Below are 18,204 nucleotides of genomic sequence, written 5' to 3' on the forward strand. Positions count from 1 at the left end.
CCACGGTTCCCAGTGAGCCAGAAGGAAGCCCCGAGGCACAAACATGGCTCGAGGGCTGACTTTGCCATGCAAATCCTCGGGAGGCCACAGATCGGCACAGTGTGAGGTGCTGAGTCTCATCCCTCAAAGACATCATCCAAGAGAGCTGAGGCTGGTGGGCAGACTCCTCATCTCTCAATTTCTACATCAACTGGTACCAACTTCCCTCCACCCAGGTCACAAAGTCTTCCCTCCTTCCTGACAACACCTTACATCTCTGCTAAAGATCCTTGGACACAGCCTTCTGCACCTTGACCTCAGATGCAGGCCGCTGTGGGCTGACGACACACACACGTATCAGCAGCACACACATTGGAGCAGAGGCAGCAGCCGTCCAGCAGGCACCCAGGATGGGCATGGAGGCAGGGGCTTGGCGTACACTGTCTTCACCTCTCACCCCAAAGGCCAGGCTGAGTGTTGTTATGCCCATCTGACCGCAGACAGGAGGAGATTTGTTCAAAGTCATGTAGGTAGTAAAGGGCAGAGCCAAGAGTCAAGCCCAGGTCTGATCTTTGTTCTCTTCACATTGCCTCTCCCTGGCCATGTGATGATAAGGTTTGTTCCAAATTTCCAAAGGCGTTTTCCCTGCTGCTTGGCTGGTGGAGAAAGCACCAGAGTTTCCCTTTTTCCTTATGTTAAGAATGAGACACAAAGAGGTGCCAACCCCAAAAGCAGCTGCATGAATTCGCTGGAGGACGTCCTGTGCCTCCCTGTTCCAAAGCTCCCTGAAGCGTGGGCCTTGAAGAGACCGGGTCAATGCCAAGACCTGGGTGGGCAAAGGTAACTGGGAACTAGCCTCAAGAAAGGTCCGACATCCCAAGCTGACTCAGAAGCAGCAGGGCCCTTGGACCATTAGCTTGTTAAAGACATGGATGGTTAGAATCTGATTTTCTTTAAAAAATGACACTTTCCTTTGGGAAAAAAATGTAAAAAAGTGCACGGTTGCAGGGTTGCCAATGATTAGCACAAATCCCTTTGTTTGCTGCCATCTCTCTAGCACACCTGTCCCTGAGCAGTGCTTATCGGCACCCAGTAAGTACTACTGAATTAACAGCTGAAAGAAGACAGGTATTTCTCAGACTACTACCTGCAGCATCAGACCCTTTTAAGTCACAAGAATATTGGCCTTTCCAAACCAAGTTTTTCTTGTTGTTGTTTTTGGTCACATGGTGTGTGGCATGTGGGATCTTAGTTCCCCAACCAGGGATTGAACCTGTGCTCCCTGCATTGAAAGGTGGAGCCTTAACCACCTGACTACTGGGGAAGTCCCCTATACCAAGTTTTTAAACAGCCACCCAGGCTTGGGGACACACGCATCCGAGTCATGCACCCATCTGGTCACAGCCTCCTAGGTCCCAGAGAGGGTGGGCTCCCTGGGGGTGGTTAGCTCGAGATGCACAGCTCGCACTCGTTCCCAAGGCGGTGGGCTGTGGGTTCCACAGAAACAGGAGGAGATCTGAGTTCTGCTCCTGGCTTTGCACTTAGCTCTCCAAGTGGCCCTGAGTAAAGTCCCTTCCCCTCAAAGGATCTCAGACTGCTCCTTTAAACTTACAGGTTTAAGGTTCTAGGAGCTGACTCAAAGTACCTAACTCAGGAGGCTGAAAAACAGTATTCTAAAGGGAAAAAAAAGCCCTTTGATCACACTTATTTAGACCAGAGGTCAAAGCTGCCAAGAATAGGGAACATGAGATTCAAGTTTTCAGTTTTTTTCCCCGCCAGTGGAAAACACTGAAATTGCCTTTTGCCTTTTTATTTCCTCCCCCATAAAAAGCCTCGAGAGATCAGATACAGGTCTCGAGCTGCTTGGTGGTATTGCCGGAGAGGTAGAAATGGGGGACAGACAGGCCAACAGCGATACAGCGTCAGCGGTGTGCTGGGTGCCGCTGGGGCAGGTGAGAATGTTCTCCTAAATTCTGACACAGACAAACCGGGGTGAGTACGCCCTCCAAGCTCACAGAAGTGAGGCAGCAACCTGACTGGGAGCACAGAGCTGGCGAGCGGAGCGGTGCTGGTTCAAATGCCAGGTCTGCAAGTCCCCGATTCACTGTGCTGCCAGCAGGCGAGTGGAGGCTGTCACACCACCTCGGTGGTCACACACCCAGCCACTTGCTCAAGTGTGGCCTGCATGAGCAGAGGGCTCTCAGACCCCATGGTGTGGGGCCTGGCTGGAGGGTCACACGCCCCAGAGGCGGAAATTAAAGAAGCTTAAAACACGCTGCTCTCAGTACTTCCTGACAACGTTCACTGACGAACTACAATCCAAGGAGAGCGACAAAGGCTTAGATCCCTGTAAGATTCAGAACCAACACAATGCTCAAAGGGCTTCGTGCAGGAAAACACGCACAGAGAAAAGAAACCCTGAAAAACAAACACGCTTTTGTCTTTTATGAATTTTTTTTCCCCTTTACCCTAAATTAGACTACTTTCCAGACGGAAGCTTCACACACTTCATGTGGGCCTTTATAAAGCCAGCACTAGCCTTGTGACTTGTCTGGAATGTTTGGAGAAGGGAGTTGATGACTTTGCCAAGGAGTGGTCGTGCGTTCCTAATTACAGATAAAGTGAATGGATCCCAAGCAATTGGCAGAGAGAGGAGTACAGATACAGGCATTTTCAGATTTCCACCTGAAGACTCTGGTCCTTAGAATATGCAGTGTGGTATTTAACTAGCTTAGATTAAGAATTATCGGTGACCCCCTATTTACTGACTGAGGTGCTGTGTGCCTTTTGGAAAGAAAAATGCCATCTAATTTCCTTTCATCCAGATAATGGCATATTGGAGTTGTTGACGTTTAACTGGTGCAGAAACACGGCTTGAAGAATAAGCTCTATCTTCCTTCCCCTCAGATTAACTACGATCACTTCAAGGAAGAGAGAGGGAGCTGAGTCTATTTCAAAACTACCTGATCATCTAGACTCCCCACATGCAGGATTATAGGCATTACAAGTGGATCACAGAACACAGCAACGCAATACCAGTCACACAGGAGAAGCCTGGTGGAGAGTCCAGGAACAGCTTGTCCAGGGTGTCTGATGGCAGGAGGCCAAGCATGAAGTGCCTTTCCTAAGAGTGGGATAGACGTATATTCGAAACGAGAGGCCCATCCACATTTCAGCTTCCACCGGAGTTCCAAGACCCCATGGAACAGGTTCTGGTGGCTAATGTCTCCAACACCAGTCTAAAAGTAGGGTTTGGCAATACAGGTAAGTGTTCACTCTCTCCTGAGACGTAGCGGCTCTTCAACTGTTACCCCTGGGAAAATCAAATGCCAAATATTTTCCTTAGCCTGGCATCCCTGACATCTCTTCTACAGCCACTGTGCCACGAATAAGGAAAACAGATAAAGGGATGGATGCATCAGATGGTGCCACAGAGCCGAGTTAAACTCCAACAAGCAGAGAAGGAGGTCATCACAGCATGATTACAAAGCTCACTGAGTCTGATGCAGAAGGTCACCCTCCTCTCTATGAGGATTCACCTCTCACCACGTCACTAGCAGCAAGGCTGGATTTAGGCATACTGATAGAGGGTGTGAATGACAAAACCCAGAGAAGAACTCCTCTATCTGACTCTCCAGGTCTAAAAAAACCCAGGACCAACTTGTGCAGAAATGGCTTTTCAAGAGCAACATTTCTTGGGAGAGGCCCCACATCTGCTAAGGGACCAGAAAGCATTCCTGATGAAGGAGTGGCAGCCTCTAGGTCCACAGGGGTTGAGGTGCTGCCTGTTTGCCTCAGTCTTCCCTAAGCTTTTTGATGGACACTGTCATGGCTGTGAGCGCTGGGACCTCAATTCTACTGGCAACGGGGCACGTGAGTCCCCTTAAACCACTTGAGGCCCACACGGAGGGGCCTCTCTGCTCATGGGCGTCTGGGAAGAGACTCTGGCCTCAGGCCAGCTGGAGGATTCCAGTAGTTGGGCCAGGTCCCTGACTGGGCTTCTGAAAGGTAATAACCATTGTGAGCCATAATTTGGCTAACCTCCTAAAATATTTTTAAAAGAGAACACTAGTAGACGTAAACAGACAAGCTCAGTTTCATTCATCACAATCTTCTGAAAGGACAATTTAAGATCTAGTACTTGTGGGCCTGGGCTCAAAGCAAAACTAAAAATAAAACTATCTCTATGATTTGTTTTTCACAATGGTTGATAAAGCCCACGGTGATCTGGTTTTCACTGATTTTATGTGAATGGGCACCTACAATATCTTTAAATTCTTCCTAAAATTACACAGAAATCAAAATAACTTTTCCAAAAAGGAGTACAAAAACCCCCAGGAAACTAGTTTTGTTTCAGCTGGAATGCTTATTGATGTTTACCCATAGGACGATCGTGCTATTAGAAGAGAAAGTCACCCTTTCAAGATGGTAGAACCTGTTTCTGCCACTTATTTGTGCCTGGCATAGAGTTAAGACCCAAGTTTCAGTAAAATGAATGAATGAACTATGGAATGCTCTGCATTGCTGAGCCATCTGTTTAACCTTCCGGGGGAGAAAAAAAGATTAAAATTCCTAAAGAAACAAGGATGTCTTATGAGGGCTTTTGGGGTTACTCTTCCTATATGAAAGCTGGTTTAGATAAAGCATCACAACACAAAAACTTTCACATACCTGTCTTTATTTTATTTGTGATTTGATTTAAATAAATAAAAAGGTTCATGCCGGTTAATAAAATAGGCAAGAGTGTTTGCTGCACGGCTGTGCAATAGCATGCTCTTGCCGTGTGTACTGATGGCAGCGTCAGATACCACCACCGGGCCCTCCTCTCTCCCCCTGGGCCAGTCCCAGCCAACGCTTTGCCCACCTAGCACTTCTTTTGTATTGCTTATGTGCCCTGAATGCAAACACAGAAGAATACACGGTTTAGTGCTAAGTTCTGTTCTGATCCTGCACTGCGGATCTGCTTCGAGGCCCTGTCAGGGGCTGGCTTGGCTGGTGAGGACCAGAGACTGATCAACCCCTGATGGAACCTGTTCGTCTCTCGTTAATTACAAGTCAAGTCTGTACTGCAGCAACAGGTTGCGCAGTGAGGACTCCTCTCCCAGGAGCACACAAAGCAAGGCCCTTCCCTCGAGAGGTGCTGACCACTCAAGGCGGCTCGCTGGTGGGACAGCAGGGCCAGACCAGCACGACGGGAACTTCTGTGGACGCTTTAACCTTGGTGTTCAAGCCGCTTGGTGTTCAAGTCCTCAAAATTTCAAAGATGTGTTTGATGCAATGGCTGAAGACAAGTGTGAGAATCAGCCAAAGAAAGAAAACAAATGTACTTTTATGCATGAAAACTGTTCATGGGACAGGCTCAGTTCACAGCCTCTGTGTCAAAGTTGTGCTGAAAAGCTTAACTCAGTTTTAAGCATGGTGAACTGGTGTTTTAAAAGCCCTATAAAGCAATTTTTATACTTACCTCAATAAGACAGTTTTTCTGTTGCTCTTAACTAACTTCTACAATCCTGCTGCGGACCTTCTCCATCCCCCTCTATCCACCCACCCATTCCTTCCATCATGCATCCCTCATTCTTCCTCTGTCACTCGTCCTCCCATCCTCCCGAGCTCCCCAGGACCAAGCTTTCAGAGCCTTCACCTACCTTCTGACAGATCAAGAAAATCACCATAAAGAATAAAACTCAAACATCACTGCGAATGAAACTGTATTACTGAAAATCCTACAAGGGGATGAAGGATATTGGCTATGTTCGACTTCGCCTTTCATTAAAGACTTCAGAAAAGGCTATTTACTATTTGAAATTCTAACCCCCAAGATCTCATGCAATATCAAGTGTGCTAGAATCCAGGTGACATGCTGGCAGACAGAGAGCTCTCTCATGGCCATCTCCTAGGGTACAGGAGATTCCTAGAAAGGAAGAAAGAAGTGATAAGAGTCTCACTGGGGAGGACAGCTAAAAGGAGGGAAAGCTCACCCCAGTTCCCCGCCACGTGGCCATGGGTACCGTCCCGTGGGCGCCCTGAGGCACGGGGTGAGGCTGTGGGCCCCACCTCCTCTCGCAGTCTCCATCCAAGCCCCAGGACTCCCCCGCCTCTCTCACCATGGATTCACAGCATCACCTCCCCTACCCTGGACAACCACTGGCTGACTGAGGGAGAATAAACTGTCTCTCCTTCAGCCATACTTGGCTTCATCTTGCCACTTCCCTGTTCAAAAGCATTGCAGGCTCTCTTGTTTCCTTTCACATTAAACATGAACTCTCCTTTGCTTGGCTTTCAAAGGTTTCCTCCAAAATTCACCCCACCCTCTTTAAGCACACCTCACTCAGCACAGTCAGGCTGGCTGGTGTCCCAGAACACTGCCTGTGAATGCCTCTGGGCCTTCCTGCATGTGGTTCCTTTTTCCTCCAAATCAGTTTGAATCTATCATTTTACTTTCTTTCTTCTTCTTTTTTTTTTTTTTTTGGGGGGGGGGTCGTGCTGCACGGCATGTGGGATCTCAGTTCCCTGACCAACGATGGAACTCAGGCCCTGCAATCCAAGTACAGAGTCCTGCCCACTGGACCACCATGGAGTTTCAGTATGAATCTATCATTCATCAAGATAGCAGTTCCTGGCTACTCCCAAACTGCATTGCCTTCTCCTTCCTTCAAATTCAAGGGCACTCAAAACTCAATATACTCCATCTTTACTGGTCTCATTCTTTCCTATGAGCTAGTCACATCTATGTAATCAGACAGTAAATTCTTAGGAAGGATTAACACAGGCTGAGCACCCGAGGACATGTCCCTTACTGACTAAATACCAAAGCTCCCTGTTAGTTCTGACTTGCCCTTAGGTGGTGAAATTACAGCAAAAAGTCCAAGACCTTGGACATTCAAGCTTCTGCAGGTGAATGTCCACAGTTTTGACAAGGGTCTCCCTGAGCAGAGCTCTAAGGACGCCCGCACGGCCCCCTGATGTGCAGCTGCCACGGGTCTCACGCTGTGCACCCGGCCCAGCTGGAGTCGGAGCAGACTTGGCCGAGAGCGCCTGCGCGGCGCACATCCTCACATTTCTGAATTAAACTCATCTGTTTAAACCCGTACATTGAGAAAGTCCCACTCTGAGAATTTTCATCAGAAATTAAAATGCTAAATTCAGAGTATAGGGAAAAGAATACATCCTTATAGGGAAAAGAATACATCCTTACAACTGAAGTAAAAATATGGGAACACTAGCTCTGTTTCAGTTACAAGACTGCCCAGTGTCAGTGCCGCCTAAAACAATGCTCAGAGCCCCAAAGCACAGAAGATGGAGCTGAACGTTCAGCTTTGAAGCTGTTGAAGTACAAAAGGGAGAGTTCCTGGAGGTAACTTTTTATTCTCAAATGGTAATGTTACAAACAACAAAAGACATTTTCTAAGGCTCATGGTGTTTGCCTATTTTTAAAATGCACATATGACCCATGCCAATGCAAACACCAGCAAGGCTGGGAGGACTTTACGGGTTCTTCTGGGCTCTCAGAAGGGAGTCATCTTAATATCATTAAACCAAGTTTCCTAGCAAACCTCTTCTGTCCAAGATGTGCTAATCTGCCAGCAAACTGGGTCAGCTTCCTCAGTTGCCGGGCACTGCTTTCTCCTTGGCCACGAATTCTTTTCTGCTCCTGAAGATGAACAAGAAGGTCTCTACCACCTGACGTAAGTGTAGAGACTACCTTCAGAGAACAGCAAACAAACTTTCCTTCCTGCCAGCAGGCCTCAGCATAATGCAATCCAGAACATAAGACTCAAACTGGGTTCCCTGAGTTCCAGCCCACTGCCCACCCCCAATCTGGGCAAGTCATCTGAGCAAGTGAATGTGAGCAAGTGAATGTGAGCAAGTCAGTGACAACTTCCTTCCTGTGTTACACTTGGGGCCAAGGAGGTGCTATTGGCTTCCAATGGGTAAAGGCCAGGGATGCTACTGAACATCTTACAGCGTATAAGATCTGCACCCCTCTGCAACAAAAGAAGACTCGTCTGACCTAAAATGCCAATAGTCTTATTCAGCCGGCTGAGAGAACCCTGCTCAACACAGACTCATCATTTTGTGGACGGCAGCCAGGCTCACAGTGTTAGATATCATCCATATGGAATGACTCCCAAATATGTTATCTCCACCAAACCCTTTCTCCTAAACCATGTTACCAATTTGGATACACAACAGCCTCCCTGATGCCTCCATTTGGATGTTTATAGAAATCTCCAATGTATTCCAAATAGAGTTCCTGATCTCTGCCCCCCTCTCCCACAGCCTTTCCTCTCTCCATGGAGAGCAATTCTACCCTTCCAGCTGCTCAGGCCAAAACCTTGTTGTCATCGTTTATTCCCCCTTACACCACCCTTCGGACTCATTAGCAAATCCTGTTTGTTCTAGCTAATAAAGCAGACCCAGACACAGATCACTGCTCCAACCTATCTGGCTACCACTCTGGCACAAAGTGCCCATTCTCTTTATCCACATGACTGCACTAACTTCCCCACTGGTCTCCTGCTTCTATCCTTGTCCTTTACTCTCCACAGGAGTGTCAGAGCATATCTTTCACTACATGAAGTCAGATCACATCACCCCTCTGCTCAAAATCCTTTAATGGTTCCAACCTCTGCTCCTCAGGGCAAAAGCCCAAGCTTCACAAAGATCCATAAATCCTTCCATGATCTGGTTTCCATCCTGCATCTTCCTCTCCTTCTACTTTCTCTTACCCACTTTGGTCTTGAACAAAACACGTAAACTTCCACTTCAGGGCTCATACTAACTGTAAAATATTCATTGTCCAGATAGCCTTTGCAGAAACAAAATCTGGCTTTAAAGGGACTAAGACAGCCCTAAGCATGTTCTAGCTTTAAAATATTATGTTCAAAAGGAGATTTTAGATTCATTACAGGAAAATGAAAAAAAAAACTCCAGACTGTATCTTCTGGCCACAGTCACGGAACACAGACAAGGTGCTGCTGTCACAAACGTGAGTTAAAGGAAATCTCAACATCACCAAACATCTATACCCAAGTGACCACGAGGTTCCAGGGACTCGTTTCCCTATATGGAGGCTGAAGAGAGGGGCTAATTTCTGTAGCCGCCAGAGACAGCAGCTTGTGGAGAGAGAGGGGTTTAGCAGTAGAGAAGTCACATAATATCTGGTCAATAACTGGCTTGATTCTCATTTGAAATGTAGCAGTGTACCACAGAAAGCATGCTATTCCGAGCCGACAGCTGTAAGCTCAGCCAATAAAAACATGTACTTGAATACTATTTGTAACTAGGAAGCAAGGCAATAGATGGTCAAGAAAGCAGACTCAGGAGTCAAAAAGAACTGGTTTTGTTCATATCCTGGTTTTACCACTTTCGGGCTGCATGAGCTTGGGTAGGCCATGGAACCTGTGGGCCTTCAGTCTCAGCAGCTGTAAACAGGGATACTGACAGAGCCTGTATCATGGCCCTGTTGTGTGGACTAAAAGAAACGATGTCAGACTGCTGCCTCTGCCTCTGGGGGCTGGGAGGCAGGGAGGTGACTGGTGTTTTTATATAAACTTTGTGGAACTACTTAGCTCCTTATACTATGTACATTGATAATTTTAACAAAAATTAAATTTAAGAAGTCTTCCGCACAGTGCCTGGCACACAGTAAGTGCTCAATGAGTTTATATAACTGACTACCACACTCCCACTGGCCCCCAGAGGGGAGGGGGCAGGTGCATGCTTCTGTTAGCTGTCCCTCGACAGGAGAGCACAGCTGGACAGAGCACCAAGTGACACAAGTTTTCCTTCCAGCTTCTTTGCGCCATCTTTAAACCTCTCAGGGAAAGGGGCTGCCCCCAAGCACGAGGCAGCGGGAAGGACGTGCTGCCCTCCACCGCTGGCAGCCCAGCTAAGGACACTAACCGCCAGCCTGTGGGTCAAATTCAGTGCCCTCAGAACCGAGCAAATGTTGGGCCCAATTCCATTAAGTCATTTCTTATTATTATGTTACACTGACTGGACTGGCTACTTCAAGGTAGATAATAAGATCCACAAGCCATTACACCCTCAGGCCCATAAAGCAGATTTGCTTTTCTAAACTTCTCCCTCTAACCTCCTGTTGTTCAGTGGCTAAGTTGTGTCTGACTCTTTATGACCCCATGGACTGCAACACACCAGGCCTCCCTGTCCTTCACTATCTCCTGGAGTTTTCTCAGATTAATGTCCACTGAGTCAGTGATGCTACCTAACACCTCATCCTCTGCCTACGTTTCTAAACCCTCACCTAAGCAGAGAGAAACGAGCTCTTCCCTGCTGTAGGTTAGAAGAAAGGTGATTTCTGATATAATAAAAGCAGACTAACTTTTTCAGCTCCAGATCCAAGAAGGGTGATTGTCAGACAGAGAGAAAGAGGAGCAGGTGGAAATTGTGGGCAGGCAGGGCAGATGGCACTCGGCACTGGCTGACGCTTGAAGAGCATGAGGAGCCTCCCCCAAAGATAATAACACGTTTCTCCTTTCAAACCAGCACTTGGCGGAAGTAATAACAGTGGTTCACGCTGTAATCAGTTTAAAGGAGGAGTATATGACAAACAGCAGCTCCAAACATTAAAAAAAAAAGAAGAACAAATACAAAATAAGAGGTATAGTCCAAGTAACAAAATGAATAAATGAATTTGAGATTCTTTTCAGCTCCTCCGATGTAAATCATTACTCAATTGCTAGAGAAAGGAAGCAAGCATTTGGGCTGTCCTGAAGAGCAGGCCCTTGGTCTTGGCCAGTCATACTCATACTTCCAGCTACCCTGAATAAGACGATTTGGTTTGTATCTTGCTCCTCTCTGTAAGGCCTTCTTAAAAAACACTGAGAAATTTAAAAAATTACTGGCAAGTAAGAAAAAGAAGTATCTAATTTCAACAGGACTTACTTTCTCGTTCCACACCTCTGTAGACTGTTTTCTGCTACTATCTAATGCTGCCCAAATAGAAGCTACCCCGACCTCCAGAGATGAGTCACCGTTAGAACGCATGGCAAGACGAGCCTTGAGTCAACAGTGTGACTGTTTGTCCTCACAGGCTCCTGAGCGAATCAAATAAAAGGGTTCATTAAAACAGCACCTAACCTTCACCAATACTTGGTCTGACTGTTCTCCTGGGACAGGTCAGCCACAACTGAGCTGATAATGAGGCCAGCCAGTTTTTAACAAAAGCAGTCAGATTTATGAATCCCTGGAGCAGGTCAGCATATACTTACTCACCTTTCTGACTCCCTCTGACAGTTCTCACACAAGGAGGGCCCAGGCCCTCTGGATGTTGAGGGATGAAGCTAGGACAGACAGAGCTCCCTGACTCCCTGCCCACAGCACAGAGCACTGGGTCCAGAGAGCTTGGCATTACTCAAGGGAGGCAGGGGAAGGGCTCCCAGGGCGTCCAGCTCCTGGCACTGACAGATGTGCCATTATATTATCTACCCAGCCCTCACAGAAGGTGCATGGAGCAATCTTTTCATCTCATCCTACCAACCTTAGCAAGTTAAACTGTAACTATGGAAGCAGCAGGAAACTGGACGGGTCTCCTACAACTGTGGTCATGGGCTTCCCAGAGCATCATGCTCTCTCCAGCCTTCAGGGCAGGCAGGGAATTTCTTTAGAGTAAATCAAATCTACTGCCAACTCAGTGATCCCTGATACCAGGGCACCAGGTGCTCCACCTCAGTCAGTTCAGTTCAGTCGCTCAGTCGTGTCCAACTCTGCATCCCCATGAATCGCAGCACACCAGGCCTCCCTGTCCATCACCAACTTCCGGAGTTCACTCAGACTCACGTCCATCGAGTCAGTGATGCCATCCAGCCATCTCATCCTCTGTCGTCCCCTTCTCCTCCTGCCCCCAGTCCCTCCCAGCATCAGAGTCTTTTCCATTGAGTCAATTCTTCGCATGAGGTGGCCAAAGTACTGGAGTTTCAGTCTCAACATCAGTCCTTCCAGTGAATATTCAGGACTGATCTCCTTTAGAATGGACTGGTTTGATCTCCTTGCAGTCCAAGGGACTCTCAAGAGTCTTCTCCAACACCACAGTTCAGAAGCATCAATTCTTTGGCGCTCAGCTTTCCTATCCAATAAAGATGGCACCTGGGGTGAACTGAACACCTCTGCTCTAACTCTAGATTTCTAGGATGCTATCTCAGTCTTTCCACTCATTCATAAACAAAAGGGGGCTATTTATTATTAACACCACATGGTTGGTGCACCCTGAGAGTTTAAAAAGTTTTTATTTTTATCAACTATAAAAAGAAATCACTACTGTAAAGACTCAACAAATAGAGGAACTCTTCCACCCCCCCACCAAAAAGAAATGCCACAGCAATCCCCAGTTTACATTAGAGCCTCTTTCTTCAACTTCTGTGTCTTTCACACCTTGATAATACTGGTCATAGACTCAGTTAATGCTTTTGATCACAGGAAAAACAAAACAAAGGCAGATCTAAGCGGAGCCCAGGCTCACCTACTAATACCTTCAGTAATGTGGCACCTGGACTGGAGTCCCAACTCTGCCCCTCACTAGCTGTGTGATACTGGGGCAAGTCAGCCCCTCAGAGCTTTTGTTTTCTTATCAAAATACGAGATGATACATGTAAAGTACTTGGCAGCACACCTGGCACACGGGAATGGTTAAAAAATAACTCTAGTCTCTACTTGATCTCATCACTTGGTCAAGTACACCCCTTCAGAACCTTAAGCAGTCTTGCCTTATAAATAAATAAATCTGTATTCTTAAGCCAAACACAAATACTTAGAATTATGAATGATCCCTGCTTGAAGATATTCATTTAACTATAGTCCAATTTTTTTCAGAGCCATTTGTAATTATTCTATCCAAATTTTTTCATCTAAAGGAACATATCGCAACTAACTGAACGTCACCCCCACTCATCACTCCTGACCACACCGCGCTTACTCAGTATTCTGCCTTCAGCACTGCAACTGCTCTGCTATCATCATCCTTCCTGCCTTTCCAAATCTGTGCTTTTACATCAGCTCCACCTCTGCTTTATCTCTGCCTTCTTAACTAACCCCCAGCCGTGCACACAAATCATACATTCTGACTGTGTGGTGCTCTACTGACCCCATTCACACTTCACCTGGACCGAATGGCACGCGTGTTTCATCTCCCCACTGCACTGAGAACTTCGAGCTGGGAGTGATAACTTATCCTTCAAGTCTCCACATTCAATAATGTACACTGATTTGTACATCAGTGCAGATGTGTCGATAAGTCCTTACTGGTGACTGTCTATCCTCTACCCCAATTCTAAGGCGTTCTCAGAGGCAGAGCTGACTCCATTTTAGCCAGAATTGCTACCGGAGGACTTGCTAGTGTTCACACAAGTGCCTTCTGAATAAGATTCTGATTCACTTAAGAAGAAAAGGAGGCTCTGATTTCTCTTTGGGGTCCAAGTGCCACATTCTCAATGCATTATAGGCAACAATCTTGGATATCATCTGCAATGAGAAACTTTTCTCTGTGGTTCTTGCAAATGCTATTTCTAAATGATCCTACAGTTTATGAAATAAGCCCCCAACTCCACCCAGGCCAGGGCAATGACAGACTTAAAGGGCAACAGTCCCTAAAGCCATAAAGGAGCAAAAAATAATTAACAGGTTCGAAACCCAGGAAAAAAGTGCAGTCTCTGGCCAGGAGCAGCAGCCCTCTCAGGCTACAGTGACGGCCGAGCCATGGAGCTCGACTGGGTGGAGGGGCCTCCATTACAGAAAGCACTGGGGCAACAGGTTCTGCTTTCTGCAGCTCCCATCTTCACAGCACACTCAACTGCTTCAGAGTTCTCCTTCTAACAGGGCATGCTTACCCTAGGGCCTGTACCACCTGGAATAGCCATACCCTGAAGGGTTAAATTTAAGCAAGAGCTATCTGGAGCAATAGGAACTTAGAGGAAAAATCTTTTCTTAGAATGTTAAGACGTGAAGACTTTCCTCCAATATAAGCCATTCCCTCGCCTATTTGCTTCTTATATCCTGTACGACTAACATGATTCCACACAATCCTTTATAATGACCATCTAACTAATAAATCAATCTTGTTACCCTTCTACTGAATGAAGTCCCTCTTTCGACCATGTGGAGAAAGAGTTCATATCACCAAGTTTGTTTTCTTAATTTGCCTGTGGATCTAGACCACATATAAAGCACTGATCAGAAAAATGCCATTCTTAAAACACAGCAAGCTGTCCCTCAAATAACAATCAATTTTATTTTTAAAATATTGAGGGTGAATGCCAGCATGAAGCAAGCAAAGACTTAACAGTTATACGATTCTATAAATGGGAAGCTAAGCTTAATGCATCACATTTTTATTCGAAGAAGGAACAGCAGTGCTCACAGGCCCTGCCACACAAATCACCTACAACAGTTAGCTCTCAGCAGCAGGGCTTTATTCAACCAACCAAAAACAACCAGCAACCGTCTTCACCCTTAGCAGAATATGGAAGGCGCTGTGTAATCAGCAAGCATAGGGAAGCAGATCAAGAGATCAAACACCTAGAAGACAGTCTTAGAACAATCAGAATATTTAAAATTATGATTAACTCAACAAACAATTCTCTCACTTATTCTGCACACATGAAAAGTCAAAATATCACTTGGGCCACTCTGGGTTGTCAGTGAGGAGGCAGATGGGCCACAAGAGACGGGAAGATAATCAAGGCTTGGGAACTAGGTCAGTAAAGTGGAAGCCCAACAACACGTAGGATAAATAATTGAGTCTGTCTTTTTCTTCAGGAAAAACACTCTACCCAAAACCAAAAAAAATAAACAGTAGGAACAAATTCCAAAGGTGTGTTATTGCTCTACATTTAGTACACATTTACACTGGAAGAATGCCTGGTGATATTTTGACTTTTTTTAAATGCTAAAGGTAAAGAACTCTGTTCTTTCAACACCCAAACCAGAGCAGAGAGACAGCAGTATTTATAAAATGTGGATGGAGGAGTTAATACCCACAGGACCTGGAGATGGGGGAGGGGGGGAGGGGAGAAGGGGTAGGTTTTTGTGCTATTGCATTGGCAGGAGAGCTAAGCAGTCTTAAAGAACATTCTAGGCTTCTAGGTTTGCCAGAAGGGGTATCACAAATCCCAACGCCCACCGCCTATCCCTTCTCCTCTTCTCCGAGGGCACCTACCTTACTGTAAGTCACTACTGATAAGTTGTTTGCGTGACTGCTGGGGGATAGATTTACAGAGTTCTGTGAGAGTCTATTCTCATCTTGCTCGGTTTGGTCAGGAGCAGGAGCCCATGTGTTTTTGCTGATCGAGTCGAACTCGGAACCCCCAGGGTCTTTTAAGTTGTTTTCATCTGATTGTCGGTTCTTTTGGGGAGAGGCAAACGGGTTGAAGTTTCCTTCTACCTTGCGATGTGGCTGTGTGTTGAACTCCGTTTCAAAAGATGACAGCTGCTGCGTGACTCCTAAAAGTCCACCCACTTCCACACTGAGAATGACCCAGATGACATCTGAAACAAAAAGGCAACTCATGTCAACGCCCGGCATACCCTCAAGGCTCAAAGCAGCCATCACGGAGAACCCCAGATACCACCCAAACCAGACAAAGAAATGTTCCTACATGCTACTTTAGAAGCTTTACTGACAGAGTAACCTATTACATTTGCATTGCATGCAGTTCTACATTTTTAGTAATGTCAAGTTCAAACTCTGGTACAAAATCAGTAGAGGTCTATGGTTGAGACCCATGAAACTATTTGTAAAAAGGTCCCTAGTTGATTTTGATGCATAACCATGTTTGGAAATCATTACTCCAAAGAACAATGATCAATATATACAAACCCAAAGGCAATATTTTCAGAATTACAAACTCATGGGTTTTACTTTATTTTGTAGATTTAACTCAGAAAATTCAGGGCAGGCATAACTCTTGAGTTTATTTAAAAAAAAAAAAAAAGAAGTGCCTGTAATGACTAGAATTGCAACTTATTAACCACCTCCCTCTTGGGCTATTTAGAGTGACCACCTATTGTCCAAACTAGGACAACTGAGAGTAAACGAGGCAACTATTAATAGTTATACCAGGAGGAAACCAGCACTAACCCTAACATATGAGAACAGATATCACCCTGGCTATTTTCACCATCTATGAGTTGGTTCATAAAGAAGGCTGAGTGCTGAAGATTTGATGCTTCCAAACTGTGGTTCTGGAGAAGACTCTTTAGAGTCCCTTGGACAGCAAGGAGATCAAATCAGTCAATGACAAAGGAAATCAATCTTGAATATTCATTGAAAGGACTAATGCTAAAGCTGAAGCTCCAATACGTTGGCCACCTGATGTGACTCACTGGAAAAGACCCTGATGCTGGGAAAGACTGAAGGCAGGAGGAGTAGGGGACAACAGAGGATGAGATTGTTAGATGGCATCACTGATTAAATGGGCATGAATTTGGGCAAACTCCAGGAGACGGTGATGGACAGGGAAGCCTGGCATGCTGCAGTCCATGGGGTTGCACAGAGTCAGACACAACTGAGTGACTCAACAACAAGTTCAAAAGATATCAAATTCAGTATGCCTCAGGCTTTCTAAAATAATTCAAGTTAATACCAACTTAATCTGTCAGATATGGAAACTGTACCATCTACACTGAAACTGTAAGAGGTTTCTTTGGAAAGATGCATTGTAGGACTTTTGGTCATAATTCAGTTCTTCATTTTCCTTTCCTTGTCAGCAAGCACTTGTACTCAAGTAACCCTTATGGCACTTAATAATGGCCCCAAAGTGCAAGAGTACTGATGCTGGCCAATTCAGATATGCCAAAGAGAAGTCATAACGTGCTTCAACTGCAAAGGTGAAAAGCTTTCAACTGAATAAGGAAAGAGAAGCAAAACCATATACTGAGGTTGCTAAGACTTAGAGTAACAAATCTTCTAACCATGAAACTGTGAAGGAAAAAGGAAACTTCATGCTAGTTTTGCTGTTACACTTTAAACTGCAAAAGTGAGATCCACAGCAAGTGGTAAGTGCTTTGTTAAGATGGAAAAGGTGTTGAATTTGGACAATAAGCTATTTTGAGAGAGACTACATTCACATAACTTATTACTGTATATTGTCTTAACTGTTCAAATATATTATTGTTGACAATCTCTTAATGTGAATAATTTGTAAATTAGGCTTTATCATAGTTAGGTATGTATAGGGAAAAACAGTATATATAGGGTTCAGTGCTGTCTGTGGTTTCACCGTCCATACTAGAGGGTCTCAGAACATATCCCCCACAGATAAGTGGGGGACTAGTGTACAAATGGGAGAAGGCAATGGCATCCCACTCCAGTACTCCTGCCTGGCAAATCCCATGGACGGAGGAGCCTGGTGGGCTGCAGTACATGGGGTCGCTAGGAGTCGGACACGACTGAGCAACTTCACTTTCACTTTTTACTTTCACGTACTGGAGAAGGAAATGGCAACCCACTCCAGTGTTCTTGCCTGGAGAATCCCAGGGACGGGGGAGCCTGGTGGGCTGCCGTCTATGGGGTCGCACAGAGTCGGACACAACTGAAGTGACTTAGCAGTAGCAGCAGTACTGTATAAATATATAAGCCTAGAACAAAAAGATGGAGAAGCTCTATACAGTCAGCAAAAACAAGACCGGGAGCTGACTGTAGCTCAGATCATGAACTCCTTATTGCCAAATTCAGACTTAAATTGAAGAAAGCAGGGAAAACCACTAGACCATTCAGATATGACCTAAATCAAATCCCTTATGATCATACAGTGGAAGTGAGAAATAGATTTAAGGGACTAGATCTGATAGAGTGCCTGATGAACTATGGACGGAAGTTTGTGACATTGTACAGGAGACAGGGATCAAGACCATCCCCGTGGAAAAGAAATGCAAAAAAGCAAAATGGCTGTCTGGGGAGGCCTTACAAATAGCTGTGAAAAGAAGAGAAGCGAAAAGCAAAGGAGAAAAGGAAAGATATAAGCATCTGAATGCAGAGTTCCAAAGAATAGCAAGGAGAGATAAGAAAGCCTTCCTCAGTGATCAATGCAAAGAAATAAAGGAAAACAACAGAATGGGAAAGACTAGACATCTCTTCAAGAAAATCAGAGATACCAAAGGAACATTTCATGCAAAGATGGGCTCGATAAAGGACAGAAATGGTATGGACCTAACAGAAGCAAAAGATATTAAGAAGTGGCAAGAATATACAGAACTGTACAAAAAAGATCT

General features: G+C 45.5%; 1 protein-coding gene across 8 annotated transcripts in view; it reads right to left on the bottom strand.

Annotated features, from left to right (window-relative positions):
* Window positions 1-18,204, bottom strand: part of ILRUN (inflammation and lipid regulator with UBA-like and NBR1-like domains) — a 106,109-nt gene that overhangs the window by 3,386 nt on the left and 84,519 nt on the right. For 2 of the 8 annotated variants that reach the window (XM_086371241.1, XM_086371239.1), the window contains 2 exons: window positions 15,377-15,480; window positions 5,671-5,890 (listed from right to left, as the gene is read on the bottom strand). In XM_086371241.1, coding sequence (XP_086227367.1) covers window positions 5,873-5,890; window positions 15,377-15,480 — 122 coding nt within the window. In that variant the 3' untranslated portion in view covers window positions 5,671-5,872. Of the gene's footprint in view, window positions 1-5,670; window positions 5,891-15,151; window positions 15,481-18,204 lie in introns of those variants that run through there. The other 6 variants (XM_086371237.1, XM_086371235.1, XM_086371240.1 and 3 more) reach the window with 3 other exon arrangements.

The sequence above is a fragment of the Bos grunniens genome, chromosome 23 (assembly GCF_055505025.1).
Source record: "Bos grunniens cultivar Pamir isolate PY7600 chromosome 23, Bosgru_T2T1.0, whole genome shotgun sequence".
Taxonomy (NCBI): domain Eukaryota; kingdom Metazoa; phylum Chordata; class Mammalia; order Artiodactyla; family Bovidae; genus Bos; species Bos grunniens.